At 50.7% G+C, this 27,879-nt stretch overlaps 2 protein-coding genes across 2 annotated transcripts in view; both read right to left on the bottom strand.

The window, feature by feature from the left end:
• Positions 1 to 26,747, bottom strand: part of LOC137306144 (uncharacterized) — a 29,934-nt gene extending 3,187 nt beyond the window's left edge. The window contains exons 1-11 of the mRNA XM_067975202.1: positions 26,660 to 26,747; positions 25,128 to 25,292; positions 23,960 to 24,116; positions 23,173 to 23,233; positions 22,936 to 23,081; positions 20,911 to 21,170; positions 19,699 to 19,835; positions 17,595 to 17,742; positions 10,515 to 10,668; positions 1,557 to 1,819; positions 66 to 202 (exon numbers count right to left, since the gene is read on the bottom strand). Of these exons, the coding sequence (XP_067831303.1) occupies positions 66 to 202; positions 1,557 to 1,819; positions 10,515 to 10,668; positions 17,595 to 17,742; positions 19,699 to 19,835; positions 20,911 to 21,170; positions 22,936 to 23,081; positions 23,173 to 23,233; positions 23,960 to 24,116; positions 25,128 to 25,167 (1,503 nt within the window). The 5' untranslated portion in view covers positions 25,168 to 25,292; positions 26,660 to 26,747. The remainder of the gene's footprint in view (positions 1 to 65; positions 203 to 1,556; positions 1,820 to 10,514; positions 10,669 to 17,594; positions 17,743 to 19,698; positions 19,836 to 20,910; positions 21,171 to 22,935; positions 23,082 to 23,172; positions 23,234 to 23,959; positions 24,117 to 25,127; positions 25,293 to 26,659) is intronic.
• Positions 26,748 to 26,922: 175 nt separating this feature from the next.
• Positions 26,923 to 27,879, bottom strand: part of LOC137306199 (trypsin II-P29-like) — a gene marked incomplete at its 5' end in the record, with an annotated part of 12,055 nt that continues 11,098 nt past the window's right edge. Inside the window, one exon of the mRNA XM_067975291.1 lies at positions 26,923 to 27,072. Within this exon, the coding sequence (XP_067831392.1) occupies positions 26,923 to 27,072 (150 nt within the window). The remainder of the gene's footprint in view (positions 27,073 to 27,879) is intronic.

The raw sequence follows: 27,879 nt of genomic DNA, 5'->3' as shown, positions 1-27,879 counted from the left end.
CAGGCAGCGGCTTTGAAGAGACTGCACAGAACGGAGGCTAATCGCACTCGATGCTCTGCGTTTACCTGACAAGCATCCTTCCCGCCCTCTAGGAATCCCGCACAAAACATGTTCCTCGTGATCTGTCCAGGGTAGACGTTCCGACATATGTCCTCAGGCAAAAGGGGCAGGTCGAGGCACTGCAGCTTCGCAGGATACTGAACTGATAAAAGAACACAATTCAGAAAAGGTTAATAGCAGCTGTGACTCGGAACATAGGAGCGGGAGTGGGCCATTCAGCCCCTCGAGCCTGTTCCGCCGGTCAATGAGATCATGGTTGACCTATGACCTAACTCCATGTACCCGCCTTAGCCCCATATCCCTTGATACCTTTGGATAACAAAAATCTATCAATCTCAGATTTAAAATTAACAATTGAGTTAGCATCAAGAGAGTTCCAAACTTCTACCACCCTTTGTGTGTAGAAATGTTTTCTGATTTCACTCCTGAAAGGTCTGGCTCTAATTTTTAGACTGTGCCCCCTACTCCTAGAATCCCCAACCAGCGGAAATAGTTTCTCTCTATCCACCCTCTCAGTTTCCCTTAATATCTTGAAAACTTCAATCAAGTCACCCCTTAATCTTTTAAATTCCAGAGAATACAACCCCAATTTGTGTAATCTCTCCTCGTAATTCAACCCTTGCAGTCCAGGTATCATTCTAGTAAATCTACGCTGCACTCCCTCCAAGGACGTGGATATAGACAGATACGTTCCCGTCCAAGTCACACACCATCCCGACTTGGAAATATATCACCGTTCCTTCATTGTCGCTGGGTCAAAATCCTGGAACTCCCTTCCTAACAGCACTGTGGGAGAACCTTCACCACACGGACTGCAGCGGTTCAAGAAGGCGGCTCACCACCACCTTCTCAAGGGGCAATTCGGGATGGGCAATAAATGCCGGCCTCGCCAGCGATGCCCACATCCCATGAACGAATAAAAAAAAATAGCAGAGCAATCCCAGCTTCTCCAGTCTCTCCACATAACTGAGGTCCCACATCACAGACATGGAAGGATATCAGGGCAGTTCTCCCAGTGTCCTGGGCTAACAGTCCTCCCTCAATGTGCATCACCAAAAAAAAAAGACACAAACAGTTTATTTGGGCGTTTACCTCGCTGCTGGTTGTGGGATCTTGCTGTGCGAAGAAAAACGATTGCAATATTTGCGAGAGACATGACCGCGAATGAACTTGCATTCACGTAGCACCTTTCACGTCCTCGGGAATGAATCACTTTTGAAGTGTAGTCACCGTCGGTACGCAGGCAAACAGAGCGGCCGATTTGCGCACAGCAAGATCCCACAAACCGCAAATGAATTTAATGACCAGACGGTGCGTTTTTTTTTGGCGGAGTTGGTTGAACGTTGACTGCAGGAGACCGGGGAGAAATCCCTTATTGCAACAGTGACCTTTAACACCTTGTAACTGGGTTAAGCGTAATTATTAAAAGACCCAAATCGCACAGCTCCGGAAACATACTGCAGGTTATCGAGGATGCCCTGTGAGAGGCTACCCACCTCCTCCGTCGTTTAGGAGATTTCCCCATCCTGAGACCAGGCATCGCAACCCAGGAGAAGGGCAGGCCCTGGAGAGCTGGATGGGCTTTGCGTAGTCATCGAGCTGGACGGGTTTGGACAGTTTGACCAGCATGATGTCATTGTCGAATGTCCTGGGATTGTACAGTGGGTGAATGATAACTTTGGCGGCCACGATGTGTTGCTCAGTCCCCTCTTCAACATTTGTGTTGTGTTCGCCAATGTGGGCCACAAGTGTGTTAGCTCTGCAAAAAGAAAAGAAAGACTCCCATTTCTGTCGTGCCTCTCACCACCTCAGGACGTCCCAAAGCGATTTACAACCAATGAAGTACTTTTTTGAAGAGTAGTCACTGTTGTAATGTGGGAAACGCATCAGCAAATTTGCGCACAGCAAGATCCCACAAAACAGCAATGTGCTAATGACCAGATCACCTGTTCTTTTAGTGATGTTGGTTGGGGGAGTCATATCGGCCCCAGGACACCCTCCCCCTGCTCTTCTTCGAAATAGTGGCCGTGGGATCTTTTACGTCCACCTGAGAGGGGCAGATGGGGCCCTCAGTTTGACGTCTCATCCGAAAGACGGCACCTCCGAGCCGAGCGGAGGGAGCGTCCGATAAAAGGCGGGATTTCAGAGCGCTGAGAACAGCTGAGAGGAGCCGAGCCGAGCGGAGGGAGCGTCCGATAAAAGGCGGGATTTCAGAGCGCTGAGAACAGCTGAGAGGAGCCGAGCCGAGCGGAGGGAGCGTCCGATAAAAGGCGGGATTTCAGAGCGCTGAGAGGAGCCGAGCCGAGCGGAGGGAGCGTCCGATAAAAGGCGGGATTTCAGAGCGCTGAGAGGAGCCGAGCCGAGCGGAGGGAGCGTCCGATAAAAGGCGGGATTTCAGAGCGCTGAGAACAGCTGAGAGGAGCCGAGCGGAGGGAGCGTCCCATAAAAGGCGGGATTTCAGAGCGCTGAGAACAGCTGAGAGGAGCCGAGCCGAGCGGAGGGAGCGTCCAATAAAAGGCGGGATTTCAGAGCGCTGAGAACAGCTGAGAGGAGCCGAGCCGAGCGGAGGGAGCGTCCGATAAAAGGCGGGATTTCAGAGCGCTGAGAGGAGCCGAGCCGAGCGGAGGGAGCGTCCGATAAAAGACGGGATTTCAAAGCGCTGAGAGGAGCCGAGCGGAGCTGCGACCGAGTTCGAAGTGACGTCAGGAATCAGATCGGGACGCGACACAGGGGAGGCACCTGATTGGTGAGTAGGTTCAGGTGAGTATTTCTCCTTATCTACAGTAACTGAAGTAAAAGGAAAGGGAAGGTCTGCAGGTCTTATAGGAAGTAGCGTTTATTTTTTAGTGAATCAAGGTCCCTAGTGTAGTTAACATTCTCTAAATTGAGAACAATTTAAAGGAGTAAACTCCTTAAAGGGAGTGGTAAGTAGTTTTTCTTTCCTTTTTTTTTCTCTTGACATTGTAGTTGTTCTTAAGCTAATTTAAGGGTTAAGTCATGGCAGGAGATCCCAGCGCCGTGTCATGTTCCTCTTGTGGGATGTGGGAATTCGGGGCTCCTTCCTGTATCCCTGATTCCTTCACCTGCGGGAAGTGTGTCCAGCTGCAGCTATTGTTTGACCGCTTGACGGCTCTGGAGCTGCGGATGGACTCACTTTGGAGCATCCGCGATGCTGAGAAAGTCGTGGATAGCACGTTCAGTGAGTTGGTCACACCGCAGATAAAAATTACTGAGGGAGATAGTGAATGGGTGACCAACAGACAGAGGAAGAGTAGGAAGGCAGTGCAGGGGTCCCCTGCGGTCATCTCCCTCCAAAACAGGTATACCGTTTTGGATACTGTTGGCGGAGATGGCTCACCAGGGGAAGGTGGCAGTGGCCAGGTTCATGGCACCGTGGCTGGCTCTGCTGCACAGGAGGGCAGGAAAAAGAGTGGCAGAGCTATAGTGATAGGGGACTCGATTGTAAGGGGAATAGACAGGCGTTTCTGCGGACGCAACCGAGACTCCAGGATGGTATGTTGCCTCCCTGGTGCAAGGGTCAAGGATGTCTCGGAGCAGCTGCAGGACATTCTGGAGGGGGAGGGTGAACAGCCAGTTGTCGTGGTGCATATAGGCACCAACGATATAGGTAAAAAACAGGATGAGGTCCTACAAGCTGAATTTAGGGAGTTAGGAGTTAAACTAAAGAGTAGGACCTCAAAGGTAGTAATCTCAGGATTGCTACCAGTGCCACGGGCTAGTCAGAGTAGGAATGACAGGATAGCTAAGATGAATACGTGGCTTGAGAGATGGTGCAAGCTGGAGGGATTCAAATTCCTGGGCCATTGGAACCGGTTCTGGGGGAGGTGGGACCAGTACAAATTGGACGGTCTGCATCTGGGCAGGACTGGAACCAATGTCCTAGGGGGAGTGTTTGCTAGTGCTGTTGGGGAGGGTTTAAACTAATGTGGCAGGGGGATGGGAACCGATGCAGGAAGTCAGTGGGAAATAAAGTGGTGACAGAAACAAAAGGCAGTAAGGGAGAGTGTACAGAACATGACCGGACAGATGGTCTGAGAAAGCAGGGCAAAGACCAAGGGAAGACTAGATTAAACTGCATTTATTTCAATGCAAGAAGTCTGATGGGCAAGGCAGATGAACTCAGGGCATGGATGGGTACATGGGACTGGGATGTTATAGCTATTACTGAAACATGGCTAAGGGAGGGGCAGGACTGGCAGCTCAATGTTCCAGGGTACAGATGCTATAGGAAAGATAGAGCAGGAGGTAAGAGAGGAGGGGGAGTTGCGTTCTTGATTAGGGAGAACATCACGGCAGTAGTGAGAGGGGATATATCCGAGGGTTCGCCCACTGAGTCCATATGGGTAGAACTGAAAAATAAGAAGGGAGAGATCACTTTGATAGGATTGTACTACAGACCCCCAAATAGTCAACGGGAAATTGAGGAGCAAATATGTAAGGAGATTACAGACAGCTGCAAGAAAAATAGGGTGGTAATAGTAGGGGACTTTAACTTTCCCAACATTGACTGGGACAGCCATAGCATTAGGGGCTTGGATGGAGAGAAATTTGTTGAGTGTATTCAGGAGGAATTTCTCATTCAGTATGTGGATGGCCCGACTAGAGAGGGGGCAAAACTTGACCTCCTCTTGGGAAATAAGGAAGGGCAGGTGACAGAAGTGTTAGTGAGGGATCACTTTGGGACCAGTGATCATAATTCCATTAGTTTTAAGATAGCTATGGAGAAGGATAGGTCTGGCCCAAAAGTTAAAATTCTAAATTGGGGAAAGGCCAATTTTGATGGTATTAGACAGGAACTTTCAGAAGTTGATTGGGAGAGTCTGTTGGCAGGCAAAGGGACGTCTGGTAAGTGGGAGGCTTTCAAAAGTGTGTTAACCAGGGTTCAGTGTAAGCACATTCCTTATAAAGTGAAGGGCAAGGCTGGTAGAAGTAGGGAACCTTGGATGACTCGGGAGATTGAGGCACTAGTCAAAAATAAGAAGGAGGCATATGACATGCATAGGCAGCTGGGATCAAGTGGATCCCTTGAAGAGTATAGAGATTGCCGGAGTAGAGTTAAGAGAGAAATCAGGAGGGCAAAAAGGGGATATGAGATTGCTTTGGCAGATCAGGCAAAGGTGAATCCAAAGAGCTTCTACAAATACATAAAGGGCAAAAGGGTAACTAGGGAGAGAGTAGGGCCTCTTAAGGATCAACAAGGTCATCTATGTGCGGAACCACAAGAGATGGGTGAGATCCTGAATGAATATTTCACATCGGTATTTACGGTTGAGAAAGGCATGGATGTTAGGGAACTTGGGGAAATAAATAGTGATGTCTTGAGGAGTGTACATATTACAGAGAGGGAGGTGCTGGAAGTCTTAACGCGCATCAAGGTAGATAAATCTCCGGGACCTGATGAAATGTATCCCAGGACGTTATGGGAGGTTAGGGAGGAAATTGCGGGTCCCCTAGCAGAGATATTTGAATCATCCACCGCTACAGGTGAGGTGCCTGAAGATTGGAGGGTAGCAAATGTTGTGCCTTTGTTTAAGAAGGGCGGCAGGGAAAAGCCTGGGAACTACAGACCAGTGAGCCTGACATCTGTAGTGGGTAAGTTGTTAGAGGGTATTCTGAGGGACAGAATCTACAGGCATTTGGAGAGGCAGGGACTAATTAGGAACAGTCAGCATGGTTTTGTGAGAGGAAAATCATGTCTCACGAATTTGATTGAGTTTTTTGAAGGGGTAACCAAGAAGATAGATGAGGGCTGTGCAGTAGACGTGGTCTACATGGACTTCAGCAAAGCATTTGACAAGGTACCGCATGGTAGGTTGTTACATAAGGTTAAATCTCATGGGATCCAAGGTGAGGTAGCCAATTGGATACAAAATTGGCTTGACGACAGAAGACAGAGGGTGGTTGTCGAGGGTTGTTTTTCAAACTGGATGCCTGTGTCCAGCGGTGTGCCTCAGGGATCGGTGCTGGGTCCGCTGTTATTTGTTATTTATATTAATGATTTGGATGAGAATTTAGGAGGCATGGTTAGTAAGTTTGCAGATGACACCAAGATTGGTGGCATTGTGGACAGTGAAGAAGGTTATCTAGGATTGCAACGGGATCTTGATAAATTGGGCCAGTGGGCCGATGAATGGCAGATGGAGTTTAATTTAGATAAATGTGAGGTGATGCATTTTGGTAGATCGAATCGGGCCAGGACCTACTCCGTTAATGGTAGGGCGTTGGGGAGAGTTATAGAACAAAGAGATCTAGGAGTACAGATTCATAGCTCCTTGAAAGTGGAGTCACAGGTGGATAGGGTGGTGAAGAAGGCATTCAGCATGCTTGGTTTCATTGGTCAGAACATTGAATGCAGGAGTTGGGATGTCTTGTTGAAGTTGTACAGGGCATTGGTGAGGCCACACTTGGAGTACTGTGTACAGTTCTGGTCACCCTATTATAGAAAGGATATTATTAAACTAGAAAGAGTGCAGAAAAGATTTACTAGGATGCTACCGGGACTTGATGGTTTGACTTACAGGGAGAGGTTAGACAGACTGGGACTTTATTCCCTGGAGAGTAGGAGGTTAAGGGGTGATCTTATAGAAGTCTATAAAATAATGAGGGGCATAGATAAGGTCGATAGTCAAAATCTTTTCCCAAAGGTAGGGGAGTCTATAACGAGGGGGCACAGATTTAAGGTGAGAGGGGAGAGATACAAAAGGATCCAGAGGGGCAATTTTTTCACTCAAAGGGTGGTGAGTGTCTGGAACGAGCTGCCAGAGGCAGTAGTAGAGGCGGGTACAATTTTGTCTTTTAAAAAGCATTTGGACAGTTACATGGGGAAGATGGGTATCGAGGGATATGGGCCAAGTGCAGGCAATTGGGACTAGCTTAGTGGTATAAACTGGGCGACATGGACATGTTGGGCCGAAGGGCCTGTTTCCATGTTGTAACTTCTATGATTCTATGATTCTATGAGTGCAGCACTCCCTCGGTACTGGCACCGGGAGTGTCGGCCTGGATTATGTGCTCAAGTCTCTGGAGTGGGGGCTCGAACCCAGGACCTTCTGACTCAGAGGCGAGAGAGAGAGAGAGACCCGCTGAGACACGGTTAGCACTCAAAGGGAATTAAATTACATTAACTGTAAAGATAACAGGAGATTGGAGCTATACTGCACTCAGTGAAAACTCAGCTCAAAGTGACACCATCTCCTGGAGAGGAGATCTTACTCCTTAAGTGAGCTTAAGTAAGGACTGTACTTACGAGCGATGTCGGGGAGGGACTGTACTTACGAGCGATGGCGGGGAGATGCTGTACTTACAAGCGATCGCAGGGAGAGACTGTACTTACGAGCGATATCGGGGAGGGACTGTACTTACAAGCGATCGCAGGGAGAGACTGTACTTACAAGCGATCGCAGGGAGAGACTGTACTTATGAGCGATCGCAGGGAGAGACTGTACTTACGAGCGATCGCAGGGAGAGACTGTACTTACAAGCGATCGCAGGGAGAGACTGTACCTACGAGTGATCGCAGGGAGAGACTGTACTTACGAGCGATCGCAGGGAGAGACTGTACTTACGAGCGATCGCAGGGAGAGACTGTACTTACAAGCGATCGCAGGGAGAGACTGTACCTACGAGTGATCGCAGGGAGAGACTGTACTTACGAGCGATCGCAGGGAGAGACTGTACTTACGAGCGATGGCGGGGAGAGACTGTACCTACGAGTGATCGCAGGGAGAGACTGTACTTACGAGCGATGGCGGGGAGAGACTGTACTTACGAGCGATCGCAGGGAGAGACTGTACCTACGAGCGATAACAGGGAGAGACTGTACTTACGAGCGATGGCGGGGAGGGACAGTACTTACGAGCAATCGCAGGGAGAGACTGTACTTACGAGCGATCACAGGGAGAGACTGTACTTACGAGCGATGGCGGGGAGGGACAGTACTTACGAGCGATCGCAGGAAGAGACTGTACTTACGAGCGATCGCAGGGAGAGATTGTACTTACGAGCGATCGCAGGGAGAGACTGTACTTACGAGCGATGGCGGGGAGGGACTGTACTTACGAGCGATGGCGGGGAGGGACTGTACTTACGAGCGATGGCGGGGAGGGACTGTACTTACGAGCGATGGCGGGGAGGGACCGTACTTACGAGCGATGGCGGGGAGGGACCGTACTTACGAGCGATGGCGGGGAGGGATTGTACTTACGAGCGATGGCGGGGAGGGACTGTACTTACGAGCGATGGCGGGGAGGGACTGTACTTACGAGCGATGGCGGGGAGGGACTGTACTTAGGAGCGATGGCGGGGAGGGATTGTACTTACGAGCGATGGCGGGGAGGGACCGTACTTACGAGCGATGGCGGGGAGGGATTGTACTTACGAGCGATGGCGGGGAGGGACTGTACTTACGAGCGATGGCGGGGAGGGACTGTACTTACGAGCGATCGCAGGGAGGGACTGTACTTACAAGCGATGGCGGGGAGGGACTGTACTTACGAGCGATGGCGGGGAGGGACTGTACTTACGAGCGATGGCGGGGAGGGACTGTACTTACAAGCGATCGCAGGGAGGGACTGTACTTACAAGCGATGGCGGGGAGGGACTGTACTTACGAGCGATGGCGGGGCGGGACTGTACTTACGAGCGATGGCGGGGAGGGACTGTATTACGAGCGATGGCGGGGAGGGACTGTACTTACGAGCGATCGCAGGGAGGGACTGTATTACGAGCGATGGCGGGGAGGGACTGTACTTACGAGCGATGGCGGGGAGGGACTGTACTTACGAGCGATGGCGGGGAGGGACTGTATTACGAGCGATGGCGGGGAGGGACTGTACTTACGAGCGATGGCGGGGAGGGATTGTACTTACGAGCGATGGCGGGGAGGGACTGTACTTACGAGCGAGTGCGGGGAGGGACTGTACTTACGAGCGATGGCAGGGAGGGACTGTACTTACGAGCGATGGCGGGGAGGGACCGTACTTACGAGCGATGGCGGGGAGGGACTGTACTTACGAGCGAGTGCGGGGAGGGATTGTACTTACGAGCGATGGCAGGGAGGGACTGTACTTACGAGCGATGGCGGGGAGGGATTGTACTTACGAGCGATGGCGGGGAGGGACTGTACTTACGAGCGATGGCGGGGAGGGATTGTACTTATGAGCGATGGCGGGGAGAGACTGTACTTACGAGTGATGGCGGGGAGGGACTGTACTTACGAGCGAGTGCGGGGAGGGACTGTACTTACGAGCGAGTGCGGGGAGGGATTGTACTTACGAGCGATGGCAGGGAGGGACTGTACTTATGAGCGATGGCGGGGAGGGACTGTACTTACGAGTGATGGCGGGGAGGGATTGTACTTACGAGCGATGGCGGGGAGGGATTGTACTTACGAGCGATCGCAGGGAGGGACTGTACTTACGAGTGATGGCGGGGAGGGACTGTACTTACGAGCGATGGTGGGGAGGGACTGTACTTACGAGCGATGGCGGGGAGGGACCGTACTTACGAGCGATGGCGGGGAGGGACTGTACTTACGAGCGATGGCAGGGAGGGACTGTACTTACGAGCGATGGCGGGGAGGGATTGTACTTATGAGCGATGGCGGGGAGGGACTGTACTTACGAGCGATGGCGGGGAGGGACTGTACTTACGAGCGATGGCGGGGAGGGACTGTACTTACAAGCGATGGCGGGGAGGGACTGTACTTACGAGCGATGGCAGGGAGGGACTGTACTTACGAGCGATGGCGGGGAGGGATTGTACTTACGAGCGATGGCGGGGCGGGACTGTACTTACGAGCGAGTGCGGGGAGGGACTGTACTTACGAGCGATGGCGGGGAGGGACTGTACTTACGAGCGATGGCGGGGAGGGACTGTACTTACGAGCGATGGCGGGGCGGGACTGTACTTACGAGCGAGTGCGGGGAGGGATTGTACTTACGAGCGATGGCGGGGAGGGATTGTACTTACGAGCGATGGCGGGGAGGGACTGTACTTACGAGCGATGGCGGGGAGGGACTGTACTTACGAGCGATGGCGGGGAGGGACTGTACTTACGAGCGATGGCGGGGAGGGACTGTACTTACGAGCGATGGCGGGGAGGGACTGTACTTACAAGCGATGGCGGGGAGGGACTGTACTTACGAGCGATGGCGGGGAGGGACTGTACTTACGAGCGATGGCGGGGAGGGACTGTACTTACGAGCGATGGCGGGGAGGGACTGTACTTACGAGCGATGGCGGGGAGGGACTGTACTTACGAGCGATGGCGGGGAGGGACTGTACTTACGAGCGATCGCAGGGAGGGACTGTACTTACGAGCGATGGCGGGGAGGGACTGTACTTACGAGCGATGGCGGGGAGGGACTGTACTTACGAGTGATGGCGGGGAGGGACTGTACTTACGAGCGATGGCGGAGAGGGACCGTACTTACGGCTGTTCGCAGTGGGCAGCGGACAGGAGCCACCATTCGCTGATTATGGAGCCTCCGCACCAACGGTAACTGTTGGCCGTAAAATAGACTTGCCAAGGCTGCGAGTGCGGACTGCAGACGTAGCCGTCGATGATCTTGTCGCCCTCCAGTGCCGCTGTGTAATTGGAGAAAGAGAGTTACAGATCGAACGGTAACGGTTATCTCTCGATAATTTCCGAACCGAGTTACATAAAGCATGCGCTCCCTGTGTTTATGGGAAGGTCACATCCGTCACACTTGGCCGTCACGCCTGCGTGTCACGCCCGTGTGTTAGTTTTATATTTACCGCTGAACTTGCCTTTCAGTCCTCCGGTCGCTAGATGGTGCTGTGGCTCCTTATATAGGGCACAATATCAGCCGTGTCTCAGTAGGCCGCACTCCCACTCTCTCTCGCCTCCGAGTCAGAAGGTCGTGGGCTCGAGCCCCCACTCCAGAGACTTGAGCCCCGTAATCCAGGCCGACACTCCAGGGCAGTACTGAGGGAGTGCCGCACTGTCGGAGGTGCCGTCTTTCAGATGAGACCTCAAACCGAGGCCCCCGTCCGCCCTCTCAGGTGGGACGTAAAAGATCCCACGGCCGCTATTGGAAGAAGAGCAGAGGCGGGGGGGGAGTTCTCCCCGGTGTCCGGGGGCCGATATTTATCCCTCAACCAACATCACTAAAAAAAATGATCTGGTCATTTATCACGTTGCTGTTTGTGGGATCTTGCTGTGCGCAAATTGGCTGCCGCGTTTCCTACATTACAACAATGATCACACTTAAGAAGTACTTCATTGGCTGTAAAGCGCTTTGGGACGTCCTGAGGTTGTGAAAGGTGCTGTAGAAATGCAAGTCCTTTGCTTTTATGCCAGCTGTCAATAGGTGAGATCTCCCATAAGACGTTCTCCCAGACTGGACATCCCAGCTCCCCTCACCCCACCCCCACCCCCGTATCTGTAGCTTAATTTTTCCCCTCCCCTCAATCATTTCTCTTGGCCCCAATTCACAGCCTCTTTTTCCTTCTTTACCCTCAGCTCTCTGTTACTCCCCATCCTGAACTTCCACCTCCCCCCACTTCAAACTGGGTAACGGATCAAAGCCCCACAGGTGCAGGACGCCAAGTTCCATAAAGTAGCAGAGAGGAGGTAGATAATCAGGAAGTAATGGCTAGTTGACGGAGGGGAGGAGTCCCACAGTTTGGAGGGGAGACTGAGGGAGGAGAGGAGTCCCACAGCTTGGAGGGGAGACCGAGGGAGGGGAGGAGTCCCACAGTTTGGAGGGGAGACCGAGGGAGGGGAGGAGTCCCACAGTTTGGAGGGGAGACTGAGGGAGGAGAGGAGTCCCACAGTTTGGAGGGGAGACTGAGGGAGGGGAGGAGTCCCACAGTTTGGAGGGGAGACCGAGGGAGGGGAGGAGTCCCACAGTTTGGAGGGGAGACTGAGGGAGGAGAGGAGTCCCACAGTTTGGAGGGGAGACCGAGGGAGGGGAGGAGTCCCACAGTTTGGAGGGGAGACTGAGGGAGGAGAGGAGTCCCACAGTTTGGAGGGGAGACTGAGGGAGGAGAGGAGTCCCACAGTTTGGAGGGGAGACTGAGGGAGGGGAGGAGTCCCACAGTTTGGAGGGGAGACCGAGGGAGGGGAGGAGTCCCACAGTTTGGAGGGGAGACCGAGGGAGGGGAGGAGTCCCACAGTTTGGAGACCCTGGAGAAGAACGAGTTAGTCTGATGAGTTTAGGCTTCAACAAAGGGAGGACGTAGGTGAAGGATGTGTGGGACGGGGGTGATTTGAAGATTAGGAGGGTGAAGAGAGGAAAGCTCGAGGAGGAACTCTGAGCAGAGTCGGATTTGAAAGAGAGAACGAGAGAGAGAGAGAGAGAGAGTTGGGAACGACTTATGAGGAAGAGAGATAGAGAGAGCGATTGGAGATTTTCGATAAGAGAGGGAGATGAAGTCTCAGGCGAGAAGCTAGTCTCGATTGCTCTGGTGGAGAGACCTCCTAGATATGGGAGCAGGGTTTAAAGAGAGTTAAGAGGAAAGATAAAGATTGATAATAACAATATTATAACAACCTGCAACCCCCAAAAGCAAAGCCAGTAGAAAAGTTGCCATTTTCCCTCTTCTCCAAGAATAATGGCTAACTTTATGTATGAGGTTTCGTCTTTATATTCTCTCGCATGGTCGCTAAATATAGCCGTCATTAACAGGTCCAATCAACTAACACAACACAACCAAGGCAACGTAAACACATGTGGAATTGTCGTCCTGCTCGATTTCCGATGAACTTGGCCCAATTTGAAAATATTGCAACTCAGTCCCTATACTGAGAGGCAGAAACGGACCAGGCTTTGTTCCCGATCTCCTGGCTTCTTCCGTCGATTAACCTATTGATTTACGTGAGACGTCCACAGGTTTCAATCTGAGCTGGGCTCGCTGCTTTCTGGCCTAGCTCCTGTTTGCAGGTGTCCTTGCAGCCGTCACCGATCAGGCTCCCATAACAAAGGTGGACAAATAAACCTGGAGATTACTCGGAGATCTTCTGGTCAGATAGCAAGAAAGGACTTTTATTGATACAGTGCCTTTGGCGACCTCAGGACGTTCTAATGTGCTTCACAGTCGCTCGCTGCGTGTTAGCGACATCGTAAACACGGCGGGGAGACTCCCCCCACCCCGCTCGCTGCGTGCTAGCAACATCGTAAATACAGCGGGAGGATTTCCCCCGCTCGCTGCGTGTCAGCGACATTGTAAACACGGCGGGGAGACTCCCCCCACCCCGCTCGCTGCGTGCTAGCAACATCGTAAATACAGCGGGAGGATTTCCCCCGCTCGCTGCGTGTCAGCGACATCGTAAACACAGCGGGGAGACTCCCCCCACCCCGCTCGCTGCGTGCTAGCAACATCGTAAATACAGCGGGAGGATTTCCCCCGCTCGCTGCGTGTCAGCGACATCGTAAACACAGCGGGGAGACTCCCCTCACCCCGCTCGCTGCGTGCTAGCAACATCGTAAATACAGCGGGAGGATTTCCCCCGCTCGCTGCGTGTTAGCGACATCGTAAACACAGCGGGAAGATCTCAGACCAGTGGTACATGAAAATTAATGAGCCATTTGCAATAATTGGCATTTTTCCTTGAAGCAAACACTGTTATCGACCGAACGCGCTCGTCGATACGAGCTTTGCGTTAATCAGCTACGGTCACAGTCTTGTGCAAATATTGTCCAAGTGTTAATCGAGGAGAGATTCCCACTCAAAGTCTTTTGGTGCCCAATGGGATCGAACATGTGGGATCAACATTTAGAGCTGACGATTTCTCACATGATCAAGTACTTGAGGAACAGTGACAGAGATGGGAGTTGATTCGAGGCCCATTTACAGCTCTGAAACATTAACATTAGATGGAACATTAACAGAACTGCTTGACCCCCTTACCTGGAGAGGCGTCTGATTCACATAGAAATCTCCCCTCCCTCCCCATGTCTACGTCTCCAAGACAAATTCTCCAGAAATACGCACGGGTCGAGTTTGTCTGATAGAGAGATGCACTCTTTCCCAACAGGGACATACCCCACTTACCTAAACCCACACAGGGAGAGTCTCTGTCTGATATGGAGTGCACATGGAACTCGGGAGGGGAGTTCCAGGATTTTGACCCAGCGACGATGAAGGAACGGCGATATATTTCCAAGTCGGGATGGTGAGTGACTTGGAGGGGAACGTGCAGGTGGTGTTGTTCCCATGTGCCTGCTGCTCTTGTCCTTCTAGGTGGTAGAGGTCGCGGGTTTGAGAGGTGCTGTCGAAGAAGCCTTGGCGAGTTGCTGCAGTGCATCCTGTGGATGGTACACACTGCAGCAACAGTGCGCCGGTGGTGAAGGGAGTGAATGTTTAGGGTGGTGGATGGGGTGCCAATCAAGCGGGCTGCTTTGTCCTGGATGGTGTTGAGCTCCTTGAGTGTTGTTGGAGCTGCACTCATCCAGGCAAGTGGAGAGTATTCCATCACACTCCTGACTTGTGCCTTGTAGATGGTGGAAAGGCTTTGGGGAGTCAGGGGGTGAGTCACTCGCCGCAGAATACCCAGCCTCTGACCTGCTCTTTATTTATGTATCTGGTCCAGTTGAGTTTCTGATTTAGATATATAAAATAATGATGAGCTCACACAGAGCTCGTTTGATCTTTCAGCAAACTCACCCTTTCCCCTATTCTTGATATGGTACAGAATAGTCACATTCCCATAATGCTTGAACTGATAGTTTCATCATCAAATGCACTGCTGAGCCATTACACCAGGGAGGCCCCGTTTCAAACCCCGCCAATTTCTGAGTTAATACAGTGCACCTGGATTGGCCCGAGAGGCTCGACCTTTCACCTCAGATACTCCTGGTTTGAGGACCAGAAGATCAGCTGGAATTTCTGGTCCTGGTAGCCGTCTACTGACCTCGGTAGGAGACTGCAGGTGGGTGGGATGTTCACGATGTCGCTACCCTCCATGAGTGGAGGGAATCTTCTTAGATGAGTGGGCCAGAAGGTGGCAGGTGGAGTATAATGTGGGGAAATGTGAGGTTATTCACTTTGGTGGGAAGAATAGAAAAACAGAATATTTTTTAAATGTTGAGACACCATTAAACGTTGGTGTTCAGAGAGGCTTGGGTGTCCTCGTACAAGAAACACAAAAAGTTAGCATTCAGGTGCAGCAAGCAATTAGGAAAGCAAATGGCATGTTGGCCTTTATTGCAAGGGAAGGAAGTCTTGGTACAATTGTACAGGGCTTTGGTGAGACCTCACCTGGTAGATTGATAGATTTTTGGAGTCCAGGGGAATTGAGGGATATGGGGATTGGGCGGGAAAGTGGAGTTGAGGTCGAAGATCAGCCATGACGTGATTGAATGGCGGAGCAGGCTCGAGGGGCCGAATGGCCTACTCCTGCTCCTATTTCTTATGTTCTTAAGTTTACGATGTCGCTAACACGTAGGGAGTGGAGGGAAACTTCCCGTTGTGTTTACAATGTCACTAGCTAGCAGCCAGCGGGGAAAATCTCCCCGCTGTGTTTACAGTGTTGGGGATACACAATAAGTGGGGATACACAATAAGCCCTCTGAATATGTCTTACATCACTCGTACATGGTGCGCGTAAAGATTTGATTGGGCCCTGTTGCCTGAATCGTAGTGTCGAAAACACTTCACAGTGAAGTGATGTTGGGAGTATAACTTCGGCTTAAATTGTAAAGTAGTTGCCCCAAACCTTCACTTCTACTTCTATCTGATTCATTCTGGGGATGTGGGCATCGCTGGCGAGGCCGGCATTTATTGCCCGTCCCCTAATTGCCCCTTGAGAAGGTGGTGGTGAGCCGCCTTCTTGAACCGCTGCAGTCCGTGTGGTGAAGGGTCTCCCACAGTGCTGTTAGGAAGGGAGTTCCAGGATTTTGACCCAGCGACGATGAAGGAACGGCCGATATATCTCCAAGTCGGGATGGCGCGTGTGATTCGGAGGGGAACTTGGAGATAATGGTGTTCCCATGTGTTGAATGTGCGTTTGCTAATATCATAAACGGTAACTTGTAGGGCTTTCGTGTGTCAGTCACAGTGGATCCAACTCAAGAGTTGCCAACTCTCCAGGATTGGCCTGGAGTCTCCAAGAATTAAAGACTAGTCTCCAAGACACTTCTGCCAGCAAACACCCAGGAGATAAATAAGGACGTAAAGGAATTGTCTTTCTTTCAAAATTTTCTTAGAACATTTTTGTTTATTAGTCATAAAAATATCGGAGCTGGGAATAAAAGCCTCTTTGACTGACAGTCAAGAACCATCCAATGGGGTAATGAAGAATTTGCGTTCCGATTGGTGTAGGAAGGTGAGGGTAGGCGTGTCGGACGACCAATGGCGGGAGAGTGGGGGCAGGAGGTCATGTGATGAAAGCTCCAGGAATATGTCCAACTGGAGTTGGCAACCCCAAGATGCACGGTCCGAGCACTGAGTCATGCCTGTTGTAACCGCGGGCGGGGAATTAATGTGCCCTCTTCCCCCTCCATGAAAAGGGTCAATCAGGCGGGCTCCTCTGTGCCCAACTGCTCTGTATTCGTTGGTCCCAGTGATTCCAATGGACCCCAGGTTCAAGAGCAGGAAACTCTGCCTCTATATCTCTGCTCTGTTTGGAGGTGTGAACAATAGGGGTAATTTCGGTATTCGGTGCAGTGCAAAAAAAGGGGACATTTTCCCCTCAAAGCTTGTCTCATGAGTTCTTGGTAATAGTTAAACAATCGGCCCAATCATTACGCCCAGTCTATAATGATGAGAGAAAGTTCACTGCAGTCAAAATTGGTGTTTGATTTCAACAACTACCTGCTTTTATATAGCGCCTTTAACGTAGTAAAACGTCCCAAGGTGCTTCACAGGAGCGTAAATCAGACAAAATTTCACACCAAGCCGCATAAGGAGATATTAGGACAGGCGACCAAAAGCTTGGCCAAAGAGGTAGGTTTTCAGGGAGCCTCTTAAAAGGAGGAGAGAGAGAGACGGAGAGGTTTAGGGAGGGAATTCCAGAGCTCAGGGCCCAGGCAGCTGAAGGCACGGCCGCCAATGGTGGAGCGATGGAAATCGGGGAATGCGCAGGAGGGCAGAATTGGAGGAGCGCAGAGATCTCGGAGGGTTGTAGGGGCTGGAGGAGGTTACAGAGATAGGGAGGGGGGCGAGGAGGGATTTGAACGAGAGGATGAGAATTTTAAAATCGAGGTGTTTCCGGACTGGGAGCCGATGTAGGTCAGCGAGCACAGGGAGGTGATGGGTGAACGGGACTCGGTGCGAGTTAGGATACGGGGGGAGCAGAGTTTTGGATGAGCTCAAGTTTACGGAAGGCAGAAGATTGGAAGCCGGCCAGGAGAGCATTGGAATAGTGGAGTCTAGAGGTAACAAAGGGTGTGGGTGAGGGTTTCAGCAGCAGATGGTCTACGGCATCTCCAGAGGAGATTCAACAAAAGATGAAGAGACAAGTTGATATTGAAACGTTTCTTTATTGGGAATTAATTGGGTTTGTCTTGCCCCTGTTAGGTTTGGTTAAGAGTACGGCCTCTCTGGTCAGTTTGCAGCGATTGTCTGTTGGATCCATCCATTGTAGTTACAGACTTTGACGAAGACACTGGGGTGATTCCTCATGGCACACTCATAGCCCCAGGAAGTGATACCTTGAAGCTCTCCGTCACAGACTACAGGTCCCCCGGAATCTCCCTGCAAGAGAAAGGCATTTGACCGTAAGTCAGAGCAAAGAGAAGAGTAAACCTCAGAGGGCCCTCTGTACCTCGTCTGCTCTCCGAGCGTGTGAGAACGCACAGCGGAGTCTGCGGTTACTGGACGATGGGAGTCCGGCCGTCTTGTTATAAGGTCCTCCTCAAAATAATAGCATTACAGGTCGACAGTCACAGATTTATTAAGCATACGATAACTATTATTGACAATACACCTAACAGCACCATTGGCGGCCGTGCCGACAGCTGCCTAGGCCCTAAGCTCTGGAATTCCCTCCCAAAACCTCTCCGCCTCTCTCTCCTCCTTAAAACCTGCCTCTTTGACCAAGCTTTTGGTCACCTGTCCTAATATCTCCTTATGTGGCTCGGTGTCAAATTTTTGTTCATCCCTCAGATTGAGATACTCTCTATCCCTCAGATTGAGATACTCTCCATCCCTCAGATTGAGACACTCTCCATCCCTCAGATTGAGACACTCCCCATCCCTCAGATTGAGATACTCCCCATCCCTCAGATTGAGATACTCTCCATCCCTCAGATTGAGATACTCTCTATCCCTCAGATTGAGACACTCTCTATCCCTCAGATTGAGATACTCTCTATCCCTCAGATTGAGACACTCTCTATCCCTCAGATTGAGACACTCCCCATCCCTCAGATTGAGATACTCTCCATCCCTCAGATTGAGACACTCTCCATCCCTCAGATTGAGACACTCCCCATCCCTCAGATTGAGATACTCCCCATCCCTCAGATTGAGATACTCTCCATCCCTCAGATTGAGATACTCTCTATCCCTCAGATTGAGACACTCTCTATCCCTCAGATTGAGACACTCTCTATCCCTCAGATTGAGATACTCTCTATCCCTCAGATTGAGACACTCTCTATCCCTCAGATTGAGACACTCCCCATCCCTCAGATTGAGATACTCTCCATCCCTCAGATTGAGACACTCTCCATCCCTCAGATTGAGACACTCCCCATCCCTCAGATTGAGACACTCCCCATCCCTCAGATTGAGATACTCTCCATCCCTCAGATTGAGATACTCCCCATCCCTCAGATTGAGATACTCCCCATCCCTCAGATTGAGACACTCTCTATCCCTCAGATTGAGACACTCTCCATCCCTCAGATTGAGACACTCTCTATCCCTCAGATTGAGACACTCTCCATCCCTCAGATTGAGACACTCTCCATCCCTCAGATTGAGACACTCTCTATCCCTCAGATTGAGATACTCTCCATCCCTCAGATTGAGACACTCTCCATCCCTCAGATTTAGATACTCTCTATCCCTCAGATTGAGACACTCTCTATCCCTCAGATTGAGACACTCCCCATCCCTCAGATTGAGACACTCTCCATCCCTCAGATTGAGACACTCTCCATCCCTCAGATTGAGACACTCTCTATCCCTCAGATTGAGACACTCTCTATCCCTCAGATTGAGATACTCTCCATCCCTCAGTTTGAGACACTCTCTATCCCTCAGATTGAGACACTCTTCATCCCTCAGATTGAGACACTCTCTATCCCTCAGATTGAGATTCTCTCCATCCCTCAGATTGAGACACTCTCTATCCCTCAGATTGAGATTCTCTCCATCCCTCAGATTGAGATACTCTCTATCCCTCAGATTGAGACACTCTCTATCCCTCAGATTGAGATACTCTCCATCCCTCAGATTGAGACACTCTCTATCCCTCAGATTGAGACACTCTCCATCCCTCAGATTGAGACACTCTCTATCCCTCAGATTGAGACACTCTCCATCCCTCAGATTGAGATACTCTCCATCCCTCAGATTGAGATACTCTCCGTTCCGTGTTCTGTGATATTCTCCACCCATCTTGTTGAGATACTCTGCCCATCTTGTTGAGATACTCTGCCCGCCGTGTTGAGATACTCTGCCCGCCATGTTGAGCTACTCCACCTGGCATGTGCTTTGTCCTCCTTGCCAGAATCCGGAGCAGAACATGTTGTCCGTGAAGTAGGGAGGATAGGCCTTGCGGCAGTCAGCGGCTGGCAGGATGGGCTGGTTCAGGCACTGCAGGACATCGGGATACTTTACTGAAAGGGAAAGCAATCGAGTCAGCACAGTCCTGTCCAAAAATGGACCTTTCCCTCTCCGCCTGTCTCTCTTTCTCACACAAGCGATTTAATCTGTGGTCTTATTTAATCAGCCTTGTTGTGTTTGTCTACAGAGCTCTGGTCAAACCGCACTCTGAGCGCCGGGTCCTAGTCTGGTCGCCGAGCCGCAAGGGAGCTATTCAGCTGCTGGAGGCATCGCGGAGCTGAGCCACTAGGCCGAACCCCGGAGTCAGAGGGCCTGGGCCATGCGGGAAGACTGAAAGGACAATGCGGGCTCGGCGGCGGCTCAGGACTTGGGATGGAGGGGGTGGAATTTACAAGCATCCGCCAATCAACGATCGAACTCCAACTGAGCTCAGGATTTGCAGCAATGAGGCGTCGCAGTGTTAAAGGGACAGGCCAGCTTAATTAGAGCTCCGGCTTAGCAGCAGAATAACACATTGTGTGTTACCCGCTCCGGTCATGGGTTTTACGAGATTATCGCCAATGCATTCTCACATTAAATACAGGTCGTATCCAATTTGGTACCAGCGATGAGCGACTTCAGTTATGTGGAGAGACTGGAGAAGCTGGGGTTGTTCTCCTTGGAGCAGAGAAGGTTGAGGGGTGATTTGATAGAGGTGTTCAAAATCATGAGGGGGTTTTGATCGAGTAAATAAGGAGAAACTGTTTCTACGTTACAGGCCTCCAGGGAAGTGGGGAGTTTGGCCCCCATTTGAAAAGAACGGAACACTCCAGAATGGAGACGCCTTCCTCCAGCTACTGAAACCCATGGGTCCAGAACGAAGGAGAGGGTTGAGGTCACAATCAGATCAGCCATGATCTTAGCAAGTGGCAGAGCAGGCTCGAGGGGCCGAATGGCCCACTCCCGCTCTTAATTTGTACGTGCGTGTGACAGATCTGCGAGAAGCCGTGATATTCACATTTCGGATGAAGCTACTTTGAACACGAAGGACTCCCGCTTGATTCTACCACTCCCCACCCTCCCTCTCCCCCTTCCCCCCCCCCCCAGCTAAAGATTCCTTCGGATCTAACCCACCAAATTCCCTCTCACCTCCGTTCGTCACGAGATTGCCCCAGCCGGAGGTGGTGCATTGGGTCCCAGCTGTGGCACAATGACTGGGCAGAGGGATCGGCCTGACATACTGATTGAACTGAGCAGAAGAGGCAAGCTTCAAAAGCATAATGTCATTGTTGAGGTTCACATTGTCGTAATTGGGGTGAGCGATGACCTTCGACACTTGGAGGCGCTGCTCGGTGCCTTCGGGGCGGCTGAGGTCGTGCTCCCCCAGATGTGCCACCAGGACGCTCGGGCTGAATGTCAAAGAAAACACAACAAGAGTCAGTTAGGCTGCGGCCTAGTCGGGCCCTCAATACTCAGTTTCCCCAGCCGTCATTTCATCCAATTTTTCAATTGAGGATCTAGGTGCAAGGAACAGGAACGTAAGAAGTAGGAGCAGGAGTAGGCCGTTCGGCCCCTCGAGCCTGCTCCGCCATTCGATAAGGTCATGGCTGATCTTCGACCTCAACTCCACTTTCCCGCCCGATCCCCACATCCCTTGATTCCCCTAGAGCCCAAAAATCCATCGATCTCAGTCTTGAATATACTCAACGACTGAGCATCCACAGCCCTCTGGGGTAGAGAATTCCCAGGCCCCACAGTGCAGAATACCAGGTCAAAGGACAAAGAAAGAACTTGCATTAATATCGCACCTTTCACGACCTCTGGACATTCCAAATTGCCAAAGACAACATTAGTAACCCTAGAGCAGATGCCCTTGTATATTGAGCGTGTTTTAGACTGTACTATTATTGCCATCGGTAACACGGCCTTTGTATATTGAGCGGGTTAGGGTTGGGGACACTGCGTTAGGGTTTGGGGTTAGGGTTAGGGTCAGGGTTGGTGTTAGGGTGGTTAAGATTCGGGGGGTTAGGGTTAGGGGTTAGGGTTAGGGTCAGGGTTGGTGTTAGGCTGGTTAAGATTGGGGGGATTAGGGTTAGGGGTTAGGGTTAGGGTCAGGGTTGGCGTTAGGGTGGTTAAGATTGGGGGGGTTAGGGTTAGGGGTTAGGGTTAGGGTCAGGGTTGGAGTTAGGGTGGTTAAGATTGGGGGGGTTAGGGTTAGGGGTTAGGGTTAGGGTCAGGGTTGGAGTTAGGGTGGTTAAGATTAGGGGGTTGGGGTTAGGGGTTAGGGTTAGGGTCAGGGTTGGTGTTAGGGTGGTTAAAATTAGGTGGTTAGGGTTAGGGGTTAGGGTTAGGGTCAGGGTTGGTGTTAGGATGGTTAAGATTTGGGGGGTTTGGGTTGGGGTTAGGGTTAGGGTCAGGGTTGGTGTTAGAGTGGTTAAAATTAGGGGTTCGGATTAGGGTCAGGGTTGGAGTTAGGGTGGTTACGTTTAGGGGGTTAGAGCATTAGTTTAGGGGGTGCGGACGAGAGGCTGATTGTCCCTCCCCTTTCTCCAGTTTCATTACCATGGGGCCTGCTACTTCTGTTTGGCTCCCTCTTCCTAGTCCTTCTTGTCCTGTAGAATTGCCGATTTTGACTAATTATATATTTACCAACCGTACTAATAAAACAGTGTGAAACAAGTTCACTCTACAAGGGGATACAGAGGAATGAAAGATTGTGGCCAGACCCTCTGCTATTTCCACCCTCAGTAATCTCGGTAGATCCCATCCGGACCGGGAGACTTTTCTACTTTGAGAACTGCCAATCTTTTAAGTCCCTCCTCTTTATCTATTTTTATCCTCTCCAATATCAATATTACCTCCTCCTTTACTGTTACATTGGCAGCATCCTCTTCTCTAGTGAAGACCGATGCAAAATACTCATTCAGTACCTCAACCATGCCCTCTGCCTCCATGAGTAGATCTCCATTTTGGCCCCTAATCGGTCCCCACCCTTCCTTCAACTACCGTTTTACTCTTAATAAAAGATTTTCGTGTTCTCCCCTTTGTGTTATCTGCTAACCGTTTCTCACACACTCTCTTAGACCCTCTTATTTCCTTTTTCAGTTTCCCATGTGGAGGTCCTTGCACTGGATGACCAAGGAGAAACATCCAATGAGAGCTCTCCTCACCAACCTAGGTTCTAGAAACGTCCAATGATGGAAGGTGACCTTGAATGAGGTTTCCAGGACGATGAAAGGATTAGATTGTGTTCGAGTCGACGGTTTGTTCCAATCGGATAGGTTTAGGGAGGACCGGGGGTCACAATACGAGGTCCAGGTCTGGGTTTGATGTCAGGAGGTGTTTCTTTTCCTGGGGAATAGTGTGCCTCTGGAACAGGCTGCCGGTTCGCCCGCTGGACATCGATTCCGCCAAGCGAGAGCTGGACCTGTTCCCGTCTGGGGCGGAGATCCCCTCTTCCAAAATGTAGCTCCTGCACAAAATTATCAGGGGGCAGAGTGACCACCTGGATTGGCCTCAATCGACTCAGAGGGCAGTCGGAGAGGAATTTCCCAGATTTGCTTCCCCCAAATTGACCCTGGGCTTTTAATCTGGTGTTTCGCCTCTCCTGGGAGATCACATACGGCCATAAGAGATAGGAGCAGGAGTGGGCCAGTCGGCCCCTCGAGCCTGCTACGCCATTCAATGAGATCATGGCTGATCTTCGACCTCAACTCCACTTTCCCGCCCTTTTCCCATATCCTTTCACTCCCTCGCTGAACAAAAACTCAGCCTTGAATGTATTCAATGACTCGGCCTCCACAGATTTTTGGGGTAAAGAATTCCAAAGATTCACGACCCTCTGGGAGAAGAAATTCCTCCTCATTTCTGTCTTAAACGGGCGACCCCTTATTCTGAGACTATGCCCCCTAGTTTTAGATTCCCCCATGAGGGGCAACATCCTCTCAGCATCGACCCTATCGAGTCCCCTCCGAATCTCGTAGTTTCAATAAGATAGGGTCACATGGTTTGGGGAGGGGTGGGGTGTGTATATATTGTGATGGACGAGCTCTCACAAGCGTGTGGGACAGGCTGGATGGGCCAAAGGGTCTTTTCCTCTCCGTCATTGTTCGTATGTTTGTGTGTTTGTATGTTCACATGTTCGTGTGTTTGCATGTTTTAATGTTCGTATGTCCGTGTGTTAATCGGGAGGACTCACGGCTGATAACAATGAGCAGCTGATACGATCCACTCGTGGTTAATGAGGGAACCCCCGCACCATCGATAGCCGCTATAGGTCAGGAAAACCTGCCAGGGCTGAGAGTGAGGCCGGCATTCGTGGCCGTTAATGATCCTCTCGTCCACGGGAGCTGAAACTGAGCAGAGCGGTAAAGATACCGGGAGTAAAGACACAGAGCAAAATCACAGAGACAGCACCGCGGGGGGGGACAGAACTCACATCAAACCTAGAGACACACAGACACACACACAGACAGACACACAGACAGACACAGACAGACACAGACAAGGGCACACACACGGATACAGACACAGACACAGACAGACGCAAAGACAGACACACGCACAGACACAGACAGACACACAGAGACAGACACACACACACCGACACACAGACACACAGACAAAGACTCACACACAGACACACACAGACACACACAGACGCACACACAGACACACACACACAGACAGTCACACACACATATAGACACACACAGAGACACACAGACACAGACAAACACACACAGACACAAACACACACAAATGCACACACAGACGCACACACACAGACACACACATATAGACATACACAGACATACAGACACAGACACACAGACACACACACAGACACTCACATACACATACGTGCACACACACATAGACACACACAGGCAGACAGATCCACACTCAAAGATAGGCAGATACGCACACACACACAGGCAGACACACACAGAGGCAGACACACAAACACATACACAGGCAGGCAGATACACACACACAGACAGGCAGATACACACAAACGTGCATAGGCAGACACACAAACACACACACATAAACACACACACATGCGCACATACATACACACACTTCCACACAGACAAACACACACACAGGCACACACATGAACATACACACAGACACACACACACGAAAACACACACACTGGCACAGGCACACACACACAGGCAGCCACATGCACACAGGGACACACGTACACACACACACAGACACACACACAGGCAGACACACAAACATGCGCACACACACACACACATACACACAAACATACATACACACTCACTCACACACGCAGTCTCTCAGACATGTTACTAATATCACACGATGGTTAAATATATCGGTGGAATTACCTGCAGCTCCCAGGAGCAGTACGAACACGGCCAGCTCCATCTCGCTGTGTTACCCCGGCCCTTGTAATGTCTCCAGTATTCCACCCTCCCCTTTATATCCTCTATACCGTCGAGTCACAAGCGTACAGCAATCGAATCCGACTAATAATTAATTGATTTTAAAACCTCATTAAAGAAAGAAATCGGATTAGGGGAGGTGCAGACAGCTGTTCTCTGTCCTGTACCTGTTTTACCTTTGATTACTGTTTACTGAACACTTTAATGCCACACACAGGTGGTAAATCTCTCATCACTGAACTGTGGGAAAGTTACAACTACTTGCATTTATATATCACCTTTAATGTAGTAAAACGTCTCAAGGCGCTTTTCCGACACAAAATTTAACACCGAGCCACATCAGGAGATATTAGGACAGGTGACCAAAAGCTTGTTCAAAGAGGGAGGTTTTAAGGAGCGTCTTAAAGGAGGAGAGAGAGAGGCGGAGAGGTTTAGGGAGGGAATTCCAGAGTTTGGGGCCCAGGCAGCTGAAGGCACGGCCGCCAATGGTGGGGCGATGGAAATCGGGGGGATGCGCAAGAGGCCAGAATTGGAGGAGCGCAGAGATCTCGGAGGGTTGTAGGAGGTTACAGAGATAGGGAGGGGGGGGTGCGAGGAGGCCATGGAAGGAATTGAACACTGGGATGTGGATTTTAAATATCGGGGGGAAAAGCTGAATGAGAGAGTGTAGAATTGGTGGGTGGGATATTATTTCAACAGAGACGATAACCCTGTTTGTTTTAGTGTCGCTGCTAAAGTCCTGAAACGGGAAAGTCCATACGATTAGATTAACAGTTTGGTCACTAATATTAGAAGTGATAATTTCTCAACCATAACACATTCAAAATTATCGTGCCTGTGCCGGCTTTTTGAAAGAGCTATCCAATTAGTCCCACTCCCCCCTGCTCTTTCCCCGTAGCCCCTGCAAATTTTCTCCCCTTCAAGTATTTATCCAAATCCCCTTTTGAAAGTTATTATTGAATCTGCTCCCACCGCCCTTTCAGGCAGCGCATTCCAGATCAGAACAACTCGCTGCGTAAAAAAACATTCTCCTCATCTCCCCCTCTGGTTCTTTTGCCAATTAGCTTAAATCTGTGTCCTCTGGTTACCGACCCTCCTGCCACTGGAAACAGTTTCTCCTTATTTACTCTCTCAAAACCCTTCATGATTTTGAACACCTCGATTAAATCTCCCCTTAACCTTCTCTGCTCTAAGGAGAACAATCCCAGCTTCTCCAGTCTCTCCACATAACTGAAGTCCCTCGTCCCGGGTACCATTCTGGTAAATCCTAGCCAATATCTCCCCCTTTACTGTGAGATTGGCAGCATCCTCTTCTTTTGTGAAGACAGGTGCAAAATATTCATTCAGAACCTCAGCCACGCCCTCTGCCTCTGGAAGAAGGTCCCCCTGTTTGGTCCCTAATTGGCCCCACTCTTCCTTTGACTACTCTTTACGTGTTTGTAGAAGGCTTTAATGTTTCCTGTTGTATTACTCACTAATTTTTCTCATAGACTCTCTTAGCCCCTCTAATTTCCTTTTTCAGTACTCCTCGGCACTCTCTGTATTCAGCCTGGTCCTCGATCGTCTACCCTCTAAACCCCACCTCTTCGTTGACGGAAAACACGTGACCAAAAAGTGTGACGACAGGAAATAAGGCCGGCAGACAGGAAGTGTGCAAGGTTTATCTTTAATAATATATCAATCCACTTCTGGTTTCTCCTCTTGTTGGGGATGGGTTAATATTGGCGGCCGAGCACCATTAATTGGCCGCCATTGTCTCGGAGATCCAGGCGAGATAATTGTAAACCTTGGTGTACACGGTGGGGAACCCTGGGCGGCCGCAGTCAAATCCCCAGGAGACGACACCCTGCTGTTCACCGTTACACACCAGTGGCCCGCCGGAATCAACCTGCAGGAATGATAGACTTCATTAATGGACAACGACGACCTGCATTTATATAGCGCCTTTAATGTAGTAAAACGTCCCAAGGCGCTTCACAGGAGCGTTAATCAGACAGAATTTGACGCCGAGCCACATAAGGAGATATTAGGGACAGGTGACCAAAAGCTTGGTCAAAGAGGTAGGTTTTAAGGAGCGTCTTAAAGGAGGAGAGAGAGAGGCGGAGAGGTTTAGGGAGGGAATTCCAGAGCTTAGGGCCCCAGGCAGCTGAAGGCACGGCCGCCAATGGTGGAGCGATGGGAATCGGGGGATGCGCAAGAGGCCAGAGTTGGAGGAGCGCAGAGATCTCGGAGGGTTTGTAGGGGCCGGAGGAGGTCACAGAGATAGGGAGGGGGGGCGAGGGCCATGGAGGGATTTGAACACAAGAATGGAGAATTTTAAAATCGAGGCGTTCCCAGACCGGGAGCCGATGTGGGTCAGCGAGCACAGGGGGGGTGATGGGTGAACGGGACTCGGTGCGAGTTAGGATACGGGGGGAGCAGAGTTTTGAATGAGCTGAAATTTATGGATGGAGCAAGATGGGAGGCCGGGCAGGAGAGAATTGGAATAGTGGAGTCTGGAGGTAACAAAGGGTGTGGGTGAGGTAACAAAGCAGCAGGTGAGCTGAGGCATCTCCAGAAGAGATTTATCACTCCAGTTCTATCTATTTATCTCTATCTAACTATTTGTCCATATATCTCTATTAATTCCTAGTTCTTTCCCTCTCTCTCTCCCCTTGCTCTCTCTGCCTCTCTTTGTCTTTTTCTTTCACTGTCA

This window comes from Heptranchias perlo, chromosome 42 (genome assembly GCF_035084215.1).
Source record: "Heptranchias perlo isolate sHepPer1 chromosome 42, sHepPer1.hap1, whole genome shotgun sequence".
In the NCBI taxonomy this organism is placed as follows: Eukaryota; Metazoa; Chordata; class Chondrichthyes; order Hexanchiformes; family Hexanchidae; genus Heptranchias; species Heptranchias perlo.
The sequence above is the reverse complement of the archived record's forward strand: the minus strand, read 5'-3'. Positions and strand labels throughout refer to the sequence as shown.